This window comes from Tursiops truncatus, chromosome 2 (genome assembly GCF_011762595.2).
Source record: "Tursiops truncatus isolate mTurTru1 chromosome 2, mTurTru1.mat.Y, whole genome shotgun sequence".
NCBI classification, from domain to species: Eukaryota; Metazoa; Chordata; class Mammalia; order Artiodactyla; family Delphinidae; genus Tursiops; species Tursiops truncatus.
Window position 1 is genome coordinate 115,337,792 of NC_047035.1, and position 17,107 is coordinate 115,354,898.

The window sequence follows — 17,107 nt, forward strand, 5'->3', positions numbered from 1 at the left end:
ATAGCATGAGGGATGTAAGCCAGACTGTTCTGGTATGAGTGTGGACACTGGTGGGGAGAAGGAGGGTAGCCAACTGTTCCAGGGGAGCAGTGTGTTCTTCCCCTCCCAGAGTGCCAGCTAGAACTGACTCAGAGGAGGCAGGTTTCAGCTCAGGACAAAGGTAGCTTTCTTTGTCTCACAGAGCAGTGAGCCCCCCATCAGAGGAGGCAATCAAGAATAGGCTGGTAACATCAAGATGCCTTCAGAGGAGGACTGGCCGAAAGGCCATGAAGATGCCCCCAGCTATTAGAGGCCTGGATTCTCCCTTCCCAGCACGTCCTCCCTGGGATGGTGCCACCATGGTCTGGTCTTGAGATGTGGGCTTCGTGCTGCCCTCCTTCCTCACTGAGGACACCAACTCCCGGGCAGATCCCCTGAGTTCTCTCTCCTTGTTGCCTGCTGACCACAGGACAGGGCTCTCCATCAGTCTCTTGCCTACCAGCAGACCCTACTCAGACACAACTCTTCTGATGTCTTCCTGCGTTTTGGAGCTCGTACTATCTCCCCAGGGTCCCCCGAGTACAGCAATCTCGAGGTCTCCAACATCACCCCTCAGAATTGCTCAACCCTACCATTCCTGCCCCCTTGCTGCCCTCACCTTTGTGCTCTGTTGTACCCCCTCCCCGCCGTGCCTCTTCCTTGCTCCCTCACCTGTCCCGATCCTACCTGCCCCGCAAGGCTTGGCTCCAGCCCCACCTCCACCAGGCGTTCTCTTGACCTCTCCCTTCTGTATCTCTTCCTTCTCCTTAGTGGTCACCCTGGGGAGTCCTGTGCCTCCAGGCAGGCAAGGTGCTCCCTGCCCCCTGGAGCCTCCTCCGCTGAGCCGCCAGCACCAGCTCTGGCTGGGATCCCGGAGGGATGGCTGGTTGTGCCGTCTCAGCACTCGGCCCTGAGCAGAGTCCCCAGCACCTGCTTTAAAAAGTGTTTGATCCCCTCCTCCCAGAAAGGCAGCTCCCTCCTTCCCACCAGCTCTGGCCCTGCCCCTCCTCCCGCCCCCCAGGCCTCCCGCCTGTGATTCTAGCATCAGAGAAGCCCACCCCACCCCCACCTCACCAGCTCAGGGCCACAGCCCAGCTGGGGCCCCACACAACACACAGGGCGGCTTGTCTTTGGCGGAGACTCTCCAACCCCCAAACCGTTTGCCCGAAACTTGATCTCCTTGGCCCTCAGAGTCACCTCAGTGGAGAAGCCTGCACAGGGCTTTAATGGCTGAGTTTCCCCAGCTGTGGCCCAGGATGGGCTAAGGAACCCCCTACCTACCTTCATTTGTCACCATCCATCACTCCCGGGGAGCCATTGCCTGATGAATTGCACCAAGCCGGAGGGGAACCACCAGCTAAGCTTTTAATAACCCGATCAGCACCCTGCTGCTGCCCAACTGGGCTGAGGGCCCTGACCATGGGAAGGGGGGAAGTTGTCACACTTTCATGGGGCTTTGGGGCTCAAATTTCAGGTATGATCCATTCCAGGGGGAGGGCCAAAAAGCTCTCTCAGAGAGCTTTCTCTTCAACTCCTCATAGCCCAGTCTGTCTCTAGAAGAAGTCTGGGGTTCTGGGGCCTGCTACTCACCCCAAGCACCTTCCTACAACCCCCAGGTCTGCAGGGACAGTCGCCCCGATCACCATCCCAGAACTTGGAAGGGGAGGTGATTAGCTCAGATTCACCATGCTCTTCCCTCCCCCTCCTAGCAGGGGTGCCCTGGAGGGGGGTAAATGAGGAGAAAAGGGCTCAGAAGTGCTAAAACATGGTGCTGTGGTAGTCAGGGAGAGAAGGGATAAAGGTGGGGACCAGAAGAAGGGCCCTAAATTCCCAAGAGAAGGATACCAGGGGAGGTGTCTTCTTCCTCCTCAAAGGAGAAAGGGGGTACAGTCAACAAAAGGGTGGGGCCGCCAGGCAGCATTAAGATGTGAGATTGGCTTCCAGTGATGGTAAAGACCCCAGAACAGAGGGCACAGTGAGGATGGGGCCAGGGCTGTGTTTGCTTAGTGGGAGGGAGGGAGGAAGGGAGAGGGCACAGTCCAAACCAAGATGGAAAGGGCCTCTGAGCTGACTGCAATTTTCCCCATGGAGAAGAAGGATTTTCAAAGAAAGAGTTAAACCCACGACACTAGGAGCGAATTAAACTTTGGCCCATTTTTAGGAATCTATCCTCAAGTACCACTTGCATATATATGCAGAGAAGATACCTAAGGCTGTTAGTAACGTAAAAATTTGACAAGCCTGATATCCATCAATAAGCTTTGATAAGTCTATATGGTAAGGCACTATTCAGTTGTCACAAAGGATGAGGTACCTCCTTGTGGACTGGCACGGCAGAACCTCCAAGACATAATGCCATGTAACAATAACCAAGAATGCAAGTTGCAGAATAATACATACCTATGTTCCTTTAAACTAGGTATACGTGTGTGTGTGTGTGTAAATACATAAAAAATGAATCTAGAAGACACACAGAAAACTGTTCACAGTGATACACTCAGGGGAGGGATGAGTTTGGGGAAATGAAGGGAGATTTGCACTAGTAAAAACTATCTATTATCTATCTATCTATCTTTAGTAAGCAAAAGGAAAACATTGTAAGGCTGTGTTGAAGCTGCAGTGAGGAGCTGTGATGGCATCACTGAACCGTGTGAAATACATTGTCTCCAACCTAGTATTGCACATTCCACAGCCTCCCTTCAAGTTAGATGCAGCCCTGAGTCTAAGTATTAGCCAATAAGATGGAAAAAGAAATGTTGAGCATAACTTCCAAAGAGGTGTTCTTTAAAAGAGAGGTGTTTTCTTTAGTCTTTCCTCCTTCCAATTGGTTGAAATGTGCTTGTGATGGCTGGCTCTCAAGCAGCCATCTTGGACTATGAGGTGAAGGTCATGAGTTAAATAGGATAGAGCAGTAAGTGAGCTGCAGAGACGGAGAAGTCTGAGCTAAGACCAGATCTTAGGGCTGGAGGAGACCTCAGAGACCCCTGTTCTACCCCTACTCACCCTCACATCCAGAGGAAACTGAGGACCAGAGAGGCCACATGATGTGTCAGGGACAGTGACTGAGCTAGGAGTTTTGCCCGAGATCCCCCACCCCCACCCCACCCACCTGCACACACAGAGTTCATGGTTCTTTCCCCAGAAAACTTCCTTTCCCAGAGCTTTAATGCTACTCCATTCTGTGGCTAGGGGACACCCTCTGGGGCCCAGTCCGAGGACTAGGTGAAGGCCCCCAGGGTTGGTTAAGTGGTAGACCTGGGACATACCTCTCAGCACTCTGATGAGAACACAGCAGAACCTCTGCCCAGAACCTCTGTGGGTCTGTCAGTATCTCCTATTTGGCTTCTTTCTTTCTTTCTCTCTCTCTGTCCTTCTGTCTGCCTGTCTGTCCCTGTCCATTAGCGCCTCTTTTCACCCCTATTATCGTCTCTCTGTCCGCCTCAGTCTGCCTGTCTGCTCTCTTTCTATCTCTCTTTCTAACTCTCTGTCTCTGCCTCTTTCTTTCGCTGTCAATCTCTGTCTCTCTCTACCCTTCCTGTCTTTCCCTTTCTGTTTCTCTCTCCTGCTCTTGTATTGTTTCTCTGTCTCCCTCTCTCTGAGCCTGACTGTGAAGTGCATCTCTCTTCCTAAAGGTTTTAGGCGGTACCTTTTGTGTTGTGTGCTGACTTGGTGCTGCCCCTACCAGCTCCTGCCTCCTCTCTCCCCTACTTACCTCCTCTGGCCCCCAAGCAGGCTGGACTCCCTCTCAGGGGTTTGAGTCCGTGGAGCCAGTGGAGCAGCTGGGCAACTGGGCACAGAAAAGGCAAAGGTCGGTGCCGTCGATGCTGCCAGCGAGGCTAGCACCCTCGCCCTCCTGCAACCGCAGGAACTTCATTCTTTCTGAGCCAAGGCTGGCAGAGAGGGCTGTTGGGGAGAGCCCAGGGATCATGGGTATGGCCCTAGCCCAGGCTGAAGGCCAGAGCCAGAGGGCTTCAGGGGTGACCCAAGACTCTCCTGGCAGTGTTCCATGCTGGAGCCTGGAGCAAAAGGCCGGGAGGGGAAGGGTGGGGCCGGAGGCATGGAGGCTGGGTCAGTTGCCACTCAGAGGGGAGAGTTTCAAGGTAGCCAGGCCCCAGTCTTAACCACCACAATCAATGGAGGGAAAAAACCAGGCTTCTAATTTTGCGTTTACCACTTACTAGCTGAGTGACCACAAACAAGGCTGTTTCCAGCTCTGGGCTCTGGGCCGTTTCCAGCTCTGGGCCTCAGTTTTCTCATCTGTGCGGTGGAGAGAGACTGGCTGCTACGTTTCACTTTGCCAGTTGGAGTCTGTTCTATCATCCCATGAGCCTCTGGCACTGTGGATTTGAAGGGAGTGGGGTGTGGACCTTGGGCAGTTCCACTGTGGGGGAGGGGAGGCTACTGGAGGGGAGCTGGGGGCTGAAATCCCAGTGTGGAGCAGTGATGATCGTTTGATCCCACTGGCCTGGGAATCAGGAGTCTGAGGTCCAGGTCCATCCCTTCACTCACCCACCTGATCTCTCTGTGCCTGTTTCACCATGTGTAACCCCATCTGGTGTTAATAGTCCCAGTTCCCAGGCCTTGGGAGGATCCAGTGAACTCACAGATGTCCCTGCCATGAGGACTCAGCTCTGAGCAGAGGTGGCGGGTGAGGGAGGGGGGAGTTGGAGGTGGGCCTTTGGGGATGAGGGTCTGAGGGCCCACAGGAGCCATGGGGGCTGTCAGCAGGGGAGGCTGAAAGGAACTATTGTGGGAAGCAGGAAGGGGGCTCTCTGGGGCAGGCTAATTACAGGCCCAGGCTCTTCCAGACAAAGCCAGCAGCCTCTGAGTGGCCATTCTTCTGGAGAAGAAAGAAGACTTGGCCCCATGAAGTCCTTTCACGCTGGGACTGCAGAAGGCGGCCTGGAAGTCAGCACTGTCGCCTCCTGTCTTCACCTCACACTCTGCCCCTTCTTGGCTCCTTCTGTGGGAGTCGGGACTCTTCCTGGAGTTTAAACCTTTTGAAAAACCACAGGAGGCTGAATCAGGGAGGCAGCTGGGAGTGGAGAGAACCCTGGGAAGGGAGTTGGGATCTGGTCCTGCTCTACTATCCTGGGCTCAGTTTCTCCATCTATAACATGGGGGAACTATCCGGTCCTGACCTGCTAAAATTCACTGAGGTGTCCAGAGACTTCCTCGGTGGAACTGAGGCCAGGCCCAGAGAAGCCTGAGCAACAGAACACTGCCTCCTGCCCTGTGGCTTACCCCCCGGCGCTGCTGCCCTCCCTCCTGGGCACCAGACTGCCCACTGAGACACCAGGATGCATCTGAGTCCAAGTGCGAGTCAAAAACCCAAAATGGTCTTCCCTTCTCACAAACGGACTCGAGATGAACTAGCCAAAAGGAGTATTCCTTATTCTTTTATGCACAAGCAAAAGCTGGGTTGGGCTTGTTGATCACTTCTCCCTCCTTCCCTCCCTCCCTCCCTCCCTTCCTTTCTTTCTAGAAGGTGTTAAAGGTCCCCCAGGCACCTATCTCTTGCCCAGCCCTGTCCTGGGCACACAGATGTGATTCCTGAAGGCACCTGCAGTTGAGCGTGGGCAAGTTTGAGGTGTGTGCAGTGTGTGGCAATCGGGTGGAGTCACCAGCCTGATCCCAGAGGAGGAGGCTTTTAGCCAGACTGGAGGAGGAGTAGCATGACATCAGATGGGGCTGGGCAGCTTGGGCAGAGGAAAGAGCACCAGCAAAGGCAGGGAGGAGAGACTGGGCGGGCCTGGCTTGGGGCAAAAGTGAGCCTTCCCCAGGACATTATGCTGAGTGAAATCAGCCAGTCCCCAAAGGACAAATACCATGTGATTCCACTTATATGAGGTGCCTAGAGTAACCTCATTCACAGAGACAGAAAGTAGAACGGTGGCTGCCAGAGGCAATGGAGAGATGTTGTGTAATGGTGTAGAGTTTCAGTATTACAAGATGAAAAGAGCTCTGGAGCTTGGTTGCACTGCAATGTAAATATACTTAACACAACCGAACTTGCGCACTTAAAAATGGTTAAGATGGTCGGTTTTATCTTGTGTATATTTTACCAGAACTAAAAAGAAAAAAATAACCAAACATACACACCAAAGCATGAGCTCTGCCCAGAGACTGAGTAGGGGAGGGGAGGCTAGAAGTGGGAGGGTGGGTCATCAGATGCAGAGGGCCCTCAAACCACACTGTGGCTGCTGGCACAGTCACCTCAGATCTTCTGCAGAAAGCTGGAGGGAGGGAAAGAAGGGAGGAAGGGGGAAAGAGGGAAGCGTTGAGGAAGGGGCTCAGGCTAAACCCTGAACGGTGGGGTGCATGGGGCCTGCTTGCAGGGGCGTGGGTCTGGCTGTAGTGCACAGAGGTCTGCCCGAGGGCAGAAGAGACTGGCTCCCGTCTTGTAACATCTCTGAGGGTCACTTCAAACACGCAAGAGAAGAGAGCTACCTCTACCGAATCACTGCGTCTCCAAGACTTTAGACCTAGCAGAGGCAAACCATGGCTTCCAGACCCAGGCTGGTTGGCCAGGCCCAGCTGTGGAAGCAAAGGTTTCCAGGTAACCTCTGCCAGCCACCCTCCTCCCATAATGGCCAGACTGTGGCCTTTTCCAACATGACCTGCAGAATTTTAAACCACCAGAACTTATCTGCGAAGACTTATCCGTCCAACTCCTACCCATCATACAGATGGGTCCACTGATACCCAGAAAGGGAAAGGAATCTGCCCAAGGTCACCTGCAAGTCAGGTGACTAGAACTCTGGTCTTCTAAACGGTCTCTGCCTCAGTTTCTCCTTGGGGGACCTGAAGAAACTGAATTTTAATCATTGCAGAGGAAGCCTGCCACATACATCAGGACCCTTATCTGGGCTGGCCAGACCATCTTTAGACTGGTTATCTCTTACTTTTTGAAAATGATGCCTTCCAGTCAAGGTGACTTCAAATGAACTCTTTTGAATGAAATCTATGCTGTCCATAAATCTACTCTTTAGACTCAGAACGAAAGTACAGAAGTCCCTAATAGTTTGAATTTAAATCTTTGAGCCAGTCCCAGGCCACATTTAGTAGGGGAAAATGTAGATAGGTTTAGAATCTCTGGGTTCAGATCTCAGCTCTGTTTCTTACTAGCTACATTATCTGAGATTCTCTCAGCTTCAGCTTCTTCATCTGTAAGATGAGGATGATTATATCTATCTCACAGAGCCATATAGAGTGCCTGGTACCCAGTAGCTGCTCAGTGAAGAGTATCACAAATGATGGTGATGATATTGGCTAATGATGAGAATAATGACGGTGGTATAGTGGTGATGGTAGAGATGGTTCTTCCTGAGGAGTGTCCAGAATCCACCCTCTCCCACTGGATATCAGCAAGACCCAGGATCAGGAAGGATGGGCTCCAGCTTGACAATTCTTTGGTGCAACAAGCTCTGGGCTCTCTGTAAAATGAAGCTGTGCCCCATATTCTGCGTTTTGATTCAGAAGGTAAACAAATGGGTTCCAGAAGCAGGTGCTAAGGGTATGCTCCCAGGAAACAGACACTCCCCCAACTCAAGAACTCTAGGGAATGAACAGGCATGTGGAGATAGGCTCTCCTGGAAATGGGAAGCCCTGATTACCCCATACCTGTGTGCTCCTTATCCCTGACCCTGCTCTAATTTTTCCATAGAACTTATCATCATCTAGCAGACATCATAGTTAACTTACTTTCTATATTTAGTGTTTACTTTTATCTGTCCCCACCTCCCTCCCCCACTAGAAGATAAGCTTCAGGAGGGCAGGAATCTTTGGTTCACTGCTATATTCTAGATGCCTAAAATAGTGCCTGGCACACAGTAGATGCTCAATAAATATCTGCCGAATGAACAAAAGCTAAATGGGAGGAATCCATTGCTGCCTTTTTTCCCTGGGACGGGCCCAGCTTCCTGGCTTGTTACCTGGGTTCTCCTCAAAGGAACAGAGAAACATGGGGGTGTGGCCCTGAGCGCCCAGCCAGTAGGCTTTCAGACTGGGCCCAGGCAGGGACGTGGCTGGGAGGGGGCAGCGCTCAGCCCGGGGCTCAGTCCCTGACATGGGCATGGCCTTCAGGGGGCCTGAACCCTGGGTCCCTGCATCCCTGCTGAGCCAGAGGCTGAAGGCCGAGGAAAAGACTTTGGACCTGGAGTTTGAGGTCTTGAGCGTGGAGTTTAATAAGGAGGGCAGATATGCCCTGCGGCTGTCAGCTGAGAGGCCCCAGCAGGCCGGCTCTGGGGCTGGGGTGCAGTTGCAGGTGAATGATGGGGACCCCCTCCCTGCCTGCTCTGCTGTCACTGATGTCGTTGAGCAGAAGGACCCTGGCCGGAGCCTCACCCTCACCAGGAACAAGTTTGTCTTTACTTTGCTTAAAGGTATGAAGTAAGGGTGGAGGCTGGGGAGAGACAGGGACCCTGCAAATCCTGCCTGGCCCCTGTCAGGGACTCCAGGGAGCCTCAGGGGAACTGGGAGGGGCGGGGGCAGAGCTCCAGATTGAATCCCAAAGCTCTGCCTGTGTCACTTGGGCCAAATTGACCCTCTGTGAGCCCCTGCCTCCTTCAGTATGACACGGGGATGCTGACGCTGGTCACCCAGGGTCGGGTGAGGAAGAAATGAAAGGACAGCTGAGGAATGGCTTTGTGAATTTGTAAGAGCTGAGCACACAGCAGGTTTGGGTCCAGTCCCACCGGCCATCACACTGAGTAGCCTTAGAGCCACTGGACTGTGGGTAGGCAGGGTAGACAGAGAGATGGAGACCTGGGCCCAGCCATCAGGTAGAGAGGCAGGAATTCCAAAGAGAGAATAGTTAAGTGACCTGGAAAGAGCAGAAGATCCATACCTAGACTGTGAAGACATCCAAATGGGCTTCCTGGAGGAGGAGGCACATGCAGGAATAGGGAACCTAAGTTCCAGGCCTTCATGTGGTCAGAGATCAGAGTCAGGTTGAACTCCTCCCTTTGGGTGGCAGGACCCAGGACCATCTCACAGGCTAAGAGCCCTCCACTCCCTACATTAGTAAAGGGAGGGGGCCATGGATGGGGCCTGAGAGGGGGTCATCCACAGGGAAACCAAGCCTGGCTTCAACTCAAAGGTCGGGCAGCCTGGGTTTCCCAAGGGCCTTGCCTGTCCTCCTCATCCCCGGGGGAGGCAGAGAGAGACCCCAGAGACCACCTCTGAGACCCCTGTTCCTTACCCAGCTTTCTGCAAGAATGATGGACAGCACGACGCACAGCTGCACCTGAAGGCTGAGCAGGGCCTCCGGAAGGGCGGCCCAGAGGGTGGGCAAGGCCACTTTTCCCATCTACCCGCGCCTGGACCAACCCTGAATGAACCTCTCGGCCCGGGGAGCACGAGGACCCGCACCACTACTGCGGCAACCTGTCTCTGCTCCGGGCCAGTGCAGACCCCACGGCCTGCCACTGCGGGGGCCTGGCCTACAGGGTGGCCTTCCACATGCACCGGGCCCCTCAGCCTCCTGCCACAAACTGGCCCCCAGCGCCAGCTAGCCAGAACCAACGTCACCGCACCCAGAGCCCCAGCTGCCTGGGCTGCAGGTGGGTGTTCCCTGGGTCCCCATCAGGTTCTAGCATCACTGCTCCCCCAGTTAGAAGACCTGTGTCTTTGATAAGCCTGGCTGTCCCCACAATCTTTCACTGAGCAGAGCAGCAGGACTTGCCAAGCTTGCCTCATTCAGTTCTTAAGAACAAGCAGTCTGAGGGTGCAGCAGGGAGTCCCAGTTTGAAGGAGGAGACAGAAAATGGAGCAAAGGCCACACAGATCAAGGACATCACTGGGTGGGGTTTCTCTGCCCAGTGGGTGAGTGTCCCCTGAGACCCTTCCGTCCTCAAACTCACTCTCGCACGTTCTCACCAGGTTTTGAGGGAGGCCTGGAGTGACCAGGAGACAGAAGTCTCTCTGTGCCCACACTCAAGCCCATCTAGCTCCCACCACGGCCAGGAGGGACTCAGCCCTGAACCAGGACCCTGGCAGCCTCAGGCCCAGGTGACAGGGTCTAGTCCTTGTCCGAGCTGAGGAAGGTTCCCCAACGCGATAGTGTTCCGCAACCAGTGTGTCTGGTGGGCCTCACAGTCAGTATAGATAGACACTAGTAGAGCAAGCAGCCCATTTCACAGGTAGAGAAACTGAGGATCATCCCCAAGGATGCTTGATTCCATTTAACGCCAACAACATTTCCTGGGGACCTTAGTGCACAACAGTGCACGGAATCCAAAGCTAGGTCAAACCCCAGGTTCAAGATGCCACCTGGCTTGAAAACAGTCTGGCGTACTGTGGGCATCATATGGTCCCACAAGTTACGTGCTGGAAGGAGAGCTCTGGTGAGGAAGTGTGTGGGTCTGATTTTGGAGCCTAGGAAAGGTGTTTCAGAAGAGATATCATTTGAGGGGACTCTTTCATTCATTCATTCCCTCATTCATCCATCAAACATTTGTTAAGTGCTGACTCTAACAGATCCTATGCTAGGCGGGTAAGATTTAGGAATGGCAGTTCTGGACTTTGAGGAGCACATTCCAAGGAGGAGGGACCAGAATGAGCTGGCTGAAAACGAAAGGGTTTGGCTAGCAGCAGAATGAGCTGCTAAGGTGTCTGGCTCTCCTGCAGCACCTCCACCCCACAGCGCATTGGTCTAGGCTATAGTGGAGCCCACTGCGGTGGGCTGAGTTGGGCTGGAAGACGGCTGACGGATGGGAGAAAGTGGAAGGAATCAGGAACAGTGACAAAAGAGCTAGGTGGATGTTCAATTCAGGAGGCAATGGGGGACCACCAGAGGGGTTTGTGCATGAGAAAGACAATCTGACCCGTGGTTTAGACAGAGTAATCTGGCAGCATGTGCCAGGAGAACTGGAAGGATGGACCAGGGACCAGGCACCGACTTCTCTTGCCCAGGTCTCAGTCTGTTCCATGGACTACTTTGGCCCCTGTTTATTCATTCATTAGTCAGTCGATCAACAAATACTTTTGACCACCTACTGTATGCCCAGCTCTGTGCTGGGTGCTGAGGAGACAGCGGTGAGCTTGTGAGTGAGATAGATGATACCTGGGTTCCGACATGTTCTACAGTTTGTTACAGGACTAGATATGCAAGGAGCTCAGAGCTCAGGGAGAAGCAGTCCCCTGCTGTCTATGTCCCAGCATGTCCTGGCCACCTGAGCCAGGGGACACGTGGACAGTTCTTTGCAGGCCGCAGCTCTGAATGCCTCTGAGGGAGGGTGGGACTGCTGCAGGGAAGGGGGACTGAGATGGCTGAGCCATCCGAGGCAGCTCTAATTTCTGTTATTTAATGCTGTCATTTCCCTGCCGTTCTCCCTCTTAAAGTGTCAGATGTCTGCTTCTACCAAGACAAGAAAATGGCTTTCAAGGGAGAGGACAATCGCTTCCCTCCTGGGGGTGGGGTCAGCCATCACAGCCCTGACAACAGGGCCAGGAAGCCAGGGGGGAACAGACAACGGAGAGGGGTCCTTCAGAGGATAGAGGGGCTGTTTCTTTCAGCTCAGGCAAACTCATCCAGCAGTTCAGCCTGAGGAAGGAGGGGGGCACCTTTCTGGTGTCTTTGGAGACTCAAAGACACAGCTGGTAGGACAGCACCATGACCAGGGTCTCAGCGCGGGGTGGGGCCGCAGGCTGTCCTCCGGGCCTGTGGCCAGCTCCCTGGGGAAGTGGATGTGGCCTAGAACCACAGGGATCCTTAAAACCATCCTCCCTCCCCTCCTTGCAGATAGGGAAAATGAAGCCCAGGATGGAAGGACTTAACCCAGCTCTCTTTGATTCTCAACTGAAGAGGAGGAGAAAGCAATCTTGGGGCGGGTGAGGCTGGTGAGGGGAAAAGGCGGTGAGCAGGACAGATGGAGAGGAGGGAACTGCGTTCTTGAGTGTAGCTCAACTTCAGCAATATTCAGTTCAAGGCCAGGATGGATTTTAGGCTATAGATGCCAATGGATAGACTCAAGGCCACCTCATACAGGAAGCCTTCCCTGCATTGATTTTGTCCCTTCCAAACTAGTCTTGGTCCTGTCTGGTCAGGCATTTCAACCATTGAATCTATTCAATTTCAAACTTTATTGTAAGCTGACAAGATGCTCTCCAACTTGTGTGTCAGTTTTTTAAGCCAGAACTGATGATGGTTATGGGTTGAGAGATGGGGTAAGTGTGGAGCCGGGGGCAGAGGGCAGGGGGATTACTAATGCAGTGATCAAGAGTGAGTAGGGAACAGGAGGCAGGGCTTGGTGTGAAGCTTCAGTGACTGACTTTGAATCACTTTGCTTCTCAGCCATGGCTCACAGGCTTCACAGCCATGGTCATAGCATTCCAGAAATCTTGGAGACTCTGCTGGGACAATGAATTCCCCTGAGCTAACATCTTCCCTTCTTCAGTACTCACGTTTCCTGTTATGTGTGTGGGGAGATGGGGAGGTGGTGGGGTGGGGAGGGAGTGGGGGTTGCTGGTAGTGTGGGCTTATGCCCCATGAGTATTTCCAGCAGGTACTAACAGACTCCGGGGTAGAGATCACTCCCTCGGGCCCTGACCCACGAGTTGGGGGACTGGGCTGTGCAGGCAGTGGCTGGAGAGGGAAGTTCACTGTGCATGGGAGGGAATGAGCTCCAGGTTTCCTGCCAGCTGCAGTGTCCTCTAGCGGCTTCCTTTCTGGGCGGAGCTCCACCAGCCTCATCCTGTCCCTTGACCCTGCCTCCTGCGCCTCTTGGCAAGTTTGAGACCACAGGGCTGTGCCACCCCGGCACCCCCAAGGCCCTTTCTCCCCAGGGCAAGAGAGAGTTTATCTGACCAGAATGAGGGTGGCCTGTCCAGTGCCAGGCAGGGTAGGTCCCCAAGGATGAGGGAAGCAGCGGGGTGCAGGCCAAATCTGGCAGCTGAGCCCTTGGGGGTGACTCCCGCTCAACTCTTTTAAGGGCATATGAGGCCTCCTGGGGAATTATGGGGCAGGGGAGGCCACAACTGCTTTGGGCTGGGAGCCGCAGGGCCCTCAGGGGCTGCAATCCCTCCTTGTACCTCACTCACCTCTCTAAGAGATCCTGAAGGCGGAAGGACAAACTCCTGCAGGGCAGCGCCGTTTAGGAGGGAAACTATGGACTGGAAATTCCCAGTCAAGAAATTTCGGGAAACATGAACTTTAAAATTCCTTGCTGGTAGCTCTGTGAGCCATCCTGGGGGCTCCTTCATGCTAGGCCCTGGAGCTTCCTCCCACGCGGGAGGGGAGGGGGGAGGGGAAGGAGGGGGGAGGGGAAGGAGGGGGGAGGGGAAGGAGGGGGGAGGGGAAGGAGGGGGAGGGGAAGGAGGGGGGAGGGGAAGGAGGGGGAGGGGAAGGAGGGGGGAGGGGAAGGAGGGGGCGAGGTGGGCTCCCTCCCCTGCATTTACCTCTTGCAAACAATCGCACTTTTGTTTCAAGGAAATGATTCTGTTCCCGAGGAGCCTTTTAAATGATGCTTTCAAGGGTCTTTTTTTTTTTAATTCTTTCCATTTAAAACATTTTTTTTTTGCCCTGGAGGGGGAAAAAAGAGAAGAAAAAGCTCATAAAGCAATCACCAAATGCTGAGCGCCTGGCTCTAATCCTGTGGCTTCTGATTGTGGCTTTGGCACCAACAGGCTGGGGGGGTTCATAAAAAGGAGTGGAGGGGAACGAGCAGTCAGTGGCTCTCCTGGCGTCCCTGCTGCCTGCGGTCCCCAAAACTCTGTCTCTGCGTCTGTGTTCCTTTGTTCCTTCCTTCCTCCCCTCCCCCACCCCCCTCTCTGATTCTCTCCATCCTTTTCGGGTCCCAGTTCTGGCTAGATCTCCAGACCAGCACACTTCCATCCCCAGGTGTCTTTCTGCCTTCGGGCCAGAGCACTCCAGGCCCTCACTCTCTTCCCCTTCCTGCTCTGCTTTTCAATTCATTCCGCCTTTTATTGCGCACTATTGTATATACTATTTCTGTTGCCCTGGAGATGGGAACAGTTCTAGTGGGGAAAGGCGCACACACTGTTGGATTTCATTAACATTCCTGCCCGGTTCATCTGGGGTGGGGGTGGGGAGCTGGCCTGGCGGGGGAGCTGGGTACTTCTTTGCTCACGCCCCTACACCTCAGTGCCAGACCTTCAGGGTCAGTGTCAGGCTTCCCTCCTGTATCCAGTCTCATGGTGGAGGGGGATGCCCACAGCCATTTCACAGGTGGGGAAACAGAGGCTTGGACTGCTACTAACAAGGTGGGAAAGGTGGGAACAGGTTAGATCAGGACTGCTAACCCCCTCCCAAGCTAATGCTCCAGTCCCTCAGTATTGGGGCCCCAATGTCACCCTTCCCCCTCCCTTCCTGTGCTCCATCACATACGGAGGATGTGAGCAGGTCAGCTCCTCCTTGCAAATGAGGCAGTTTTACGGGCTTTAGAAAAACACTCCAATTGTTCCCTCAATTACCCCGAGTGGATTGAATATATTAATCTCTCTCTTAACTCGAGTGAGAGACTCGGCTGCTGCCCCTCCCCCAGCCACCAGCACCCCTCCACGGGCACGTGCTGGGGAGTGACTCCCAGCCCCTGCTCCCCTGGCCTGGGCCCCAGATCAGGTCAGCCTGGGTCCAGGCAGCATACTTCTGCTGTGCCTAATACACACACACACACACACACACACACACACGGCTGCTTTACACACACACACACACACACACACACACACACACACACACACACACACACACACGGCTGCTTTACATTCCTCCATCAATTCTCATTGATTTTGCTCCTTTGCTGCTATTTGGAAGAGCCTTTTCCTTGTGTAAACTCAATCAAGGGGCGAGGGTGGTGGGAGAGGACTGCTGGCAGCTCCCCCTTCTGCTCCTGTGACAACTGCCTCCAGCTTAAACACACTCTGCCCCAGGCGGCTGAGCTCCGTTAAAAGCTACCTGAGGTTTCCCTTTGTAGCTCAATTTTCTTTTATTTCTGGGGAACAAAGGCACTGTCAAGACGTTCCCAGAGCGCGCTGTCACCCATGCAGGGAGGGGTGTGGACCCATCACCAGTCGCCAAGGAGAGCTGAGGCTGGCAGGAGAGGCGGGGTTGGCCAGGGCTGGCCCCAGGTTGGGGGGGAGGGGCAGTGAGGGCCGTGGCCAGACCCTCCTCGGGAAGAGAAAGACCCTTGGCTATTTGTACCACAATGACCCTGCAAGCTGCCTGCTGTCCCTTCTTGCTCCTGGGTGGCCCCGAAAGACTTTCTGCCCACAGGGGCCTCTGAAGGGCCTCAAAAGTCCCTGGACATAGTGGATATGACCTGAAAATATGTAAGTTGGGGGGGTCCCATATTTATGTCCTTGCCCGAGCCAGTCTCTTCACCCTGCCTGCCTGATTTCCAAGTCTCTATATATGCCTTTGGAGTCGGTGCCTAGAGCTCAGACGGGTGGGTTATAGGAGAGTTTGGGGTTCAGCCAACTTGCAGTGAGAGGCAGGTACAGTGGGGTCGGGTGGATCTGGGTTCAGGTCAGTCTCTAACATTTATTTAGTAGCTGTGTGGCCTTGTGCAGGTCATATAACTTCCCTCAGCCTCCATTTTCACATCTGTAAAATGGGGGAGAGCAATGCCCTCTGTTGCTGGGAAAATTAAATGAGCTGGTATATGGTTAGCCATGCCCTGCAGGCAGGGTTTAATAGATGCTCTTCTAGTAATGAGTTGGGATGTCTGTACTAGGCAAAGCAGATGCGTCTGGGCCTCAGTTTCTGCATCTAGAAAAGAGGGTAGCTCCTGCTTGCCTAGCTGGCCTCCCATGGGAAGGGTGTTGGGAACTTGTGAAGCCCACTGTCTCTGGGACCTGGGTACCAGTTTTCAGGGTTGAGAAGGCTGGATCAGCCTGAGCGCTGGTCTGGGAAGAAACTCCATTAGCAGATTGTTGTATCTGAGCACACCAGATGGCCCCGCTGCCCCTCCCCCATCACTGCCTTCCCCCACCCCAGCCAGGGGCTGCCGCTGACTCACACCTCCTGGAGGCCCTGTGTATGTGTGTATGTGTGTGAATGTGTGATATGTGTATGGTGAAGGGGAAATGGAGAGGAAGGGGAAATGGAGAGGAAGGGGGTACCTGGCTCTGATGTCCTCCCAGCCAGCCCAGGCCCAGCAGCTGAAGGGCTCCGGGGTTGGGGGGGGGGGCGGGGGGGATACTATGGTAGCCTTCTCATCTCCAGAAATTACCTTCGTGTGAAAGGAGGGAGGAGTGGCAGGAGGGTCCAGTTGTCATGCCTTTTAGGGTCATCTTTCTCTCTTCTCCCTCGCTCACACCCTTGGAAAGTAGATGTTCCCCCAACAGACACTCGGGAACACAGCCACTCTCACAGACGTGCAGACACACAAGGACACACACATGTTGGATATACACAAACCCACCACATCCTGGACATGCAGAGACCCACTGCCCACATCACAATGATAGATTCATACCGACTCATTGACGGACATACATGGAGCACACCCCCTCCCACACACAGACCCATACCTCCACGGGACCCTCCTGGCTTTATCTCTGTACAAGCCCTCCAAGTGCAGCCTCTAGCAGAGGAGAAAGAAGCTTTGGGGATATGGCATGTATGATGTATGAGGTTAAATTAAAACCCCGTATGAAACCAGTCTTTAATAACTGGTCTCTAGGACTTCCCTCGTGGTGCAGTGGTTAAGAATCTGCCTGCCAATGCAGGGGACACGGGTTCAATCCCTGGGCCGGGAAGATCCCACATGCCGCGGAGCAACTAAGTTCATGCACCACAACTACTAAGCCTGCGCTCTAGAGCCTGCGAGCCACAACTACTGAAGCCCACGTGCCTAGAGGCCATGCTCTGCAACAAGAGAAGCCACCGCAATGAGAAGCCCGTGCACCTCAACGAATGGTAGCCCCTGCTCACCGCAACTAGAGGAAGCCCATGCACAGCAACGAAGACCCAACGCAGCTAAAAATAAATAAATATTTTTTAAGAAAAAAATAAATACCTGGTCTCTAATATTAAACAGCGGATGGGGGAGGGCAGAAGGGAAAGAAAGTTGACTGCCCAGTTGGCCTGCCATGGCCCTGGTGAGGGGTTGGCCCGTCAGGAGTC

At 53.9% G+C, this 17,107-nt stretch overlaps 1 protein-coding gene across 1 annotated transcript in view; it reads left to right on the forward strand.

Annotated features, from left to right (window-relative positions):
* The first annotated feature begins 6,278 nt into the window (after positions 1 to 6,278).
* The window catches only part of CCDC33 (coiled-coil domain containing 33), a 119,455-nt gene continuing 108,626 nt past the window's right edge, over positions 6,279 to 17,107 (forward strand). Inside the window, 4 exon segments of the mRNA XM_033850047.2 lie at positions 6,279 to 8,402; positions 9,225 to 9,267; positions 9,269 to 9,371; positions 9,373 to 9,524. Of these exon segments, the coding sequence (XP_033705938.1) occupies positions 8,087 to 8,402; positions 9,225 to 9,267; positions 9,269 to 9,371; positions 9,373 to 9,524 (614 nt within the window). The 5' untranslated portion in view covers positions 6,279 to 8,086.